At 37.2% G+C, this 7,059-nt stretch overlaps 1 protein-coding gene across 1 annotated transcript; it reads left to right on the top strand.

Annotated features, from left to right (window-relative positions):
- Positions 1-1,103: 1,103 nt before the first annotated feature.
- Positions 1,104-5,433, top strand: LOC121731357 (lebercilin). Its single transcript, XM_042120760.1, has 7 exons — positions 1,104-1,217; positions 1,731-1,899; positions 2,711-2,775; positions 3,072-3,263; positions 3,594-3,813; positions 4,047-4,190; positions 4,362-5,433. Exons 1-7 carry the CDS (start codon positions 1,171-1,173, stop codon positions 5,301-5,303), a joined length of 1,779 nt encoding a protein of 592 aa, XP_041976694.1. The 5' UTR covers positions 1,104-1,170; the 3' UTR covers positions 5,304-5,433.
- Positions 5,434-7,059: the final 1,626 nt, after the last annotated feature.

The following is a 7,059-nucleotide window of genomic DNA, read 5'->3' as shown; positions in this document are numbered from 1 at the left end:
ATCGGCACAAAAAATTGCTGTCATTTTGTACGGCATAGCCTGTCCAGTCTATGCCGTACAAAATGACAGCTATTTTTTGTGCCGATAGAGGTCAGTGTTGAATAGTATTAGCTTCGTAAATATTTTTATTACTTGGGAGGTTAGTCTATGATGCCACCAGCTGATGCAAAATGTTCGAAATAGTAAAAATTATATTAAAAAAAAAAAAATTATGGAATGTTACTATGATGTTGAGTTTATTGAATATTCTGTACAGTGCGTTGTAAGTAAATAATATATTTTTTATATTGCTGTGTTTTATTTTAAACGACATAATATTGAAATAATATTGGAACGAAGTTCCTTATCGCGCGTTCGGCGTCAATCTGAAGGCTAGACAGAACGATATTTGACCTTGATTTGACCTCGACACTTTTATTAATACCTGCATGTTAGAGGTGCAGAGGGCGTTGATAGTAAGTATTCCTGTGTGTCGACTAGATGGCGTTTTTTTAAATAAACAGCGACGCGTTGTTAGTATTCCTGGGCGTCAATAAATGGTGTTTTAGTTTTAATATTTTTTGAGCATATTATGTATACAAGTTTTTAACATAAGAAATATTAACTTCGTTCCATTCGGGTGTCCCTTGACTGCTCTCAAGTTTTTATATTTTCATGTGTTTTCATTTATTATATCAAACACGCCCCAGCGACACTAGATGGCGCTAGTTTTGACTTTTTATGAATGGACCTGGATAAGATAAAATATTATTATTATGAAGGATACTGGATATGTCATATTTGATTAAGGATAGGTATAATATAATGTTTTCACCCTAGACGGCAGCACCAGCAAACACTAAACAAAAGTTTTCTTCGACGTTTGCCAACGTTTAGTGTTAATGTTCTGACTGTATGACGTATGCAACATGTATGTGGTAGTAGCGCCCTCTGTTCCGATTTTTGCATTATATTCCCTCGACCACTATAGTAAATAATATTATGAATATTATCATGATATTATAATATTGGACATTGGCTGGTTTCGTTATCAACCCTTGACGATAAAAAGTGTATTAATGACATTTGTCGGTTGCCATGGCAACGTCAAGCAAACACCATCAATATTATTGAAGCGATTGTTTATTTCATTGTTCAACTTTACAATGGATTCCTTTTAGTATTATCGGAATGTCAGTGCTAAGTTTGGTGCCTGAAGAAAAACGCAAGGATCAGCGGTATGTACCCATAGAGGAAAATATGTACTTATGTACCTAAAATAAAGTTTCACGATATTTTGTTGCAAAGGTAGTTTGTACTTTGTAATGATACTTGATAGTAGAATCACTACAGTGTCGTTCTGTCAATTGTGGTAGAATTGAAAGTAGGTAGAATACGGATCAAGAGAATTGCATGTAGGTATTTTGTGGCACAATGGGAACTGGTAGTCTTTCGGACTTTGCTAGTCAAAAACCAAATCTATTGCACTTGTAAGTACATACTATGGAAGGACGATAATTTGCCGCAGCAAGATGGACAGCATTTTAGGTTGTTACAAAAAATACATACTTACATACTTGCAGAGCGGCGAGACCTGAGAACAGTAAAATAAGTCAGTGGGCGGGACAGAGGTCTCGGCTGAGCACTCGACATGTTTACCTAACATGGATGTACTCGCCACTCTACTTGGTAGGTGTTATCAGGCCCTAAGGGAATTGGTGTTTCAACCAATCCGACTTCTTATCCCACAGGAGCTCCCTGGAGAGCGTCTACAGCGGCGGTTCCCGGCTGAGCCTTCTCACGAAGCGCAAGCGCGACATGTCGCGCGACCGCCACGTGTCGCAGCGGGTGCTGTCCGCCAAGACGCACAGGGTGAAGGCGCTGCAGAACCAGCTCGCTGATGCGCATTATCATCTGCAGGTGGGTACCTACTCTATAAGGAGTGAGCCCACTGAGACGGCCCGCGCCGGGGCTCAGCGTGCCGGGGCTCATCGCAAAAATCCGCCTCCATACAATTTGTATGGAAGCGGATGCGCGTGTCGCACACTGTGTCGGGGCGCAGCGGATTTCCGCTTCTATACAAATTGTATGGAGGCGGATTTTTGCGATGAGCCCCGGCACGCTGAGCCCCGGCACGGCCCGTCTCAGTGTGCTCACTCCTTTAGTGAGAATGTACTGTACAGGGTGTAAAATGGTGTGTATAATGGTTTCTCTATATAGAGCTCACTTAACTTTCGTGTAGGAAAACTCATGGAGCCTGCCCATATCTACAAATGCCAAATAAATTGCTCTTTCAGCGCTGCTACTTTCACAGTCAACTCTATAATACAAGAGACTCTAAAGTATTATCACTTAGTTTTATAGCGGATACTATAGTCTTTCGGAAGACCGACGTTGAATAACGTACGTAACAGTAGGTAATGACTAATAACCAAAGCTGTAGATAGGCAGGCTTGAAACGAATCACGTCTAGAAAGGAGTCATAAAGTAGCATAAAGGTGATCGCACATCTATCAGCACGCACGCGCCGATTTAACTTGCTGCATTTTACAAGTCGTATGAAATGATATTGTGAAACCACGCACATTCGTCTGCACCGTACCTACGCCGCATTTTGTGTACTATGCGGTGCGTTCGACGCGTACGGTGCTAACTATTAATGTGCGTTCAGCTTTATTTCCATTGTATAATGTTTTCAGATTTTTAATATTATCTGTTCTTACATTTGCAGGAGCTCAGCAATGAAAACCGTGTGCTTCGGGCGATGCAGAAGAAGCAGGAGATGGCTTTACAAAGGTAAAGTCGGTTATTTAATGCTTTATTCACTGACTTGTGTGACTTCTGTCAGTTTTGTTTGTATTTATTGAATAAATATCATGTCACCTATTTGGTTCTTCGTGAAAGAGAATGACAGAGATTGAGGCCAGTAGTCCCTAGGCCGTAGGCGCGTTTGGACATGCGCGTTTTCCCATACGCTACAGCAAAAAACGCGCAGAAAACGTGCACCTTTGTAGGCGTTGTTAAAGTACAATTACTGTAGTCTTAATCAAAAATACTTGAACAGAGAATAAACAGGGATATTAAACCTTCAGATACGAGAACTCAAACGCGGAACTACCCCAAATATTGAACTCTCACAACGAGGAGATAAGAGTGCAGCAGACGAGATACAAGCAGTTGAAAGCGCAGTATAAAGAGGTGGCGCAGAAGTTGAAGGAGAGAGATCTACAGCTGCAGCAGTTGAGAGACGAGCACCAGCACTTACAGGAGTTGAGTAAGGATAAGTAAGTACTTACTTTAATAATCTAGCGGAGAGAAAAAAAATTGAAGAATAACATAGAAGTGACGCAAAAGTTAAAAGGAAGACCTGTGGTTGCAGTAGATAGAGACAAGCTGTTCATTTAATTGAGTACAGTTGAGAGAAAATAAGAAAACTATAATACGTAAAACGTGCAAGTGTGAGAAATATTGCAGTTAAAGCTACATTTCCTCTTACAAAAGGCCCGTGGTAAATTTTAAACTAGAGAACCTCACAAAAACCTTCATGAGTTTCAATATCTGTGAATCGTTATTGATCTTAATATTTCTTATATAGAAAATACTTTCATTTGCAGAAACCTCTACGAACGCGAGAAGCTTCAAGTTCAAGTAGCAGAGCTGACGGCTAAAGTGCAACAACAGAGTGAAACTATCAATCTCCTACAACGTCGTATAGCGCTCGAAGCTAAGAACTTCAGACATCAACTACAAGCTGAAATCAATAAACACAAAGACACAAGACATGATTTGGATATTGCTATCAACAATGCTGATAAACTTTCGTCTATCATCGAAGTAAGTGATTTTACTAAGCCGAGGCAAAGTAATAAGTAATTTAGATTTTGTAACAGTAAGAGCTGAATTGTGTAGTTGTAATTTTGTTAAATTCAACTGAAAATTAAAATAAGTATTAAATTACAAACAGTAACTGATTAACATAATACAAAACATAATATTAAAAAAGTTTTCGGTTAATCCTTATGTCTTAAGAGATATTATTTATTTTAAAAGAACCATTTTTCTTACAGATGAAAGAGAGAATGCTAAGCACAGCTGCAAGTAGAGGGTCCAAATCGCCAACCAAAGTAGCGTCACTGATGAGCATACCTAGGCCAGTCAGTAAGGGTCCCAAAGAGAATGCTTCGATGCGAGCGTCTGATGAAAAGAACAGTGTATGTAATTACTAACATTTAGAAGTTGTATTAATACAGTTTATACGAGAGTTAAAAAAAGCTTTAATAAATAAAAATTTTAAGTGAAGCCAGCTTTATTTTGCGTTCATATTTTGTTGCTTTGACAACATTTTCGTTTAGTTAATTTTTCTATTTTTTTAACCTTCACAGGTTGACCAAAATGTGCTGGCAAAACTGTGCGAAAACTCGCGTAGTCTTAGCAGTGCCTTATCAAATGATGATACTAGCTCGTCAACTGAACCGAGATCTCGATACGTCACTAGCAGAACTTCTAGCAGCTCTAGAGCTACTCCGAAACCAGCTCGAAAACCAGTCAAAGATTCCGAAGATATCATAGAACTAGCTAAAACCATTCAGGATGGGATGGCTGATCTGAGTATCGTTGACGACGAAATGCGCCTAAGAAATTCTTCTCCCGAAGATATGCAGAAGAGAATGGAAGCCATGAAAGCAGATTTGATGAGTAAAATAAAGAACAACGAGGAAGTTAGTCAGCCAGGATCACGGAAATCGAGTGCGATCAGACGACAATCCACTGAAGAAACTATTGAAGAGCAAGTCGATGAAGAACCAATAATAGAGCGTCCTAAATCTAGAGTTCGAAGAAATTCAGCGTTGTCCTTCGATGGATTTACAGACGTTACTGTCTTCGGTAATGGATTCTGTACAAGCGAGGAAAAATCTGTTATGAAACGAGAAAACAGTATGATCGAAAGAAAAGCGTCATCTAAACCTATCGATAAGTACTGCAAAGATATAATGCACGATATCGAGAAAAGTGCTAAAGTAATAGACGTGCATATGAAACAGTTCAGTCATACGCAGCAAGTTAGCGAAAAGCTTGTGGAACAACTACAAGCAGTTGATAAATTCAATGATCTCGTTAACGGCAAAGGAGACATGTCAGAGGAAGCTTTGCAAGAACTCAACAATAATTTTAACGTTCTCAGTCAAACTGTCGAAGCGCCTATACCTAGGAAACGGTCTATATCGGGCAGAAGAAATTCAAGAGTTGAATCTAGAACGAGTATTCTAGGTGATGCTAATATGAGTAACCAGGATCTGTTAAATGATCTGCTAGGGCACAAATGATATAGGGCCTTGAATAGAGACAGTGGTTCCCTTGTTAATAGTGTTGATTGGAATTATGGAATTGATGCTTTATGAATTTAGAAGTTATAGGATTGTAGCTAGATAATTTCTTCTTTGAAAGTGACATTGAAAATTTATTTAGAAATTAGAAACATTAATTTTTCTATGAACATGCGATGAGTATTAAAAACTTAAAAAAAAATTAAACGAAAGTTTGATATACTTAACGAAAGAAATAGATTTTAGGATATTAATAATTGAGCCGCATATTAATGTTTTCGTTACAAACACAATTTTTATAACTTTCATCTTTTCTATAATAATTTATAATTGTTGTTTTTTTGAAACACTACCGAATCACGCAGACGAAATTATATTTATTATATTATTTTAGATATATTTTATAGAGAACTTTAAAAAATTTCTGCTTGTTGAAGCACAATAAAATGAAATTTTGTAATACTAATGCCAAACTTTTTTAAACATGATAGAGAAAAAATTACTTACTTAATTTTTGTCAATTATTATTATATAATATGTGCAGCATTTAGACAATGCAGATTTAGTTACCACCACTTATTAAAGACGTATGTAAAAACACATAATATTATATTTTTTTGGAATTTAACATTTTCCTTTATTAATTGGAATAAGGGTTCGTTACTTTTCATACTCTTAATTATTTTTAACTAGAATTTAGATAATGTAATAGGTAGGTATATATTATAATTAAAATAATGTGTCTATTTAAAATATTGAAATAACTATTTTACTATTATATTCATAACATTACTTAACCAAAATTATGTTACATGGAAACGACGACGATAAAAATAATGCTATAATAAATAATATTATTTTTTAAAAACATTTCTTATCATTGCAGTAGCCTTAAACATAATTATTGTAGATAGTTTTTGACCCCCTAGTTATATTCCAGTTTGAACAAAATATTTTGCATTCAATTTATTTTCCCTCTAATAAAAATACTCAGTCCTCAGTGTAAAAAGTTCATTCATTTCATACGTCCGCTTCGATTTATTGGGTTGCTAGTTCTAAAATCGTGTATCAAGATTTCGTATCAGTACTTCTATAATAAGATCTGTTTGAATCGAGCATTCGATAAACACTCACTGAAATTATCGTTCGCCATTCATTTCGTTGTTTTGACCGCTTTACGGCTGACTAACTAAACGCATTTGGGAGCTATCTGCTATTATATTTGGTGCAAACCAGTTCTTGCGAAAGCATTGCAACAAACTAATATTATAATTTATGCGATAGTCTACATGTTTATTTTCTGTTACCTACCGCCCAAACCGCTGAACCGCTGACATTTGGTATAAGTAGTCATACTCTTGAGTATGGAGAAACGTTTGTCCGAGATATTTTTTTTTTTGTTATGAAATAAGGGGGCAAACGAGCAAACGGGCCACCTGATGGAAAGCAACTTCCGTCGCCCATGGACACTCGCAGCATCAGAAGAGCTGCAAGTGCGTTGCCGTCCTTTTAAGAGGGAATAGGGTAATGGGGAGGGTAGGGAAGGGAAGGGAAGAGAATAGTTGAGGGTAGGGAAGGGAATAGGGTAGGGGTTAGGGGATTGGGCCTCCGGTAAACTCACTCACTCGGCGAAACACAGTATCGTTAATCCTACATATAAATTGTCATTTCCCGGGACTCAAAGAATTTCCATACTAAACAGCAAAATCGGTTCAGTGGTTTGGGCATGAAGAGGTATCTAATAGTAATATACAAA

The sequence above is a fragment of the Aricia agestis genome, chromosome 10 (assembly GCF_905147365.1).
Source record: "Aricia agestis chromosome 10, ilAriAges1.1, whole genome shotgun sequence".
NCBI lineage: Eukaryota > Metazoa > Arthropoda > Insecta > Lepidoptera > Lycaenidae > Aricia > Aricia agestis.
This window is presented reverse-complemented; position numbering and strand designations above follow the sequence as displayed.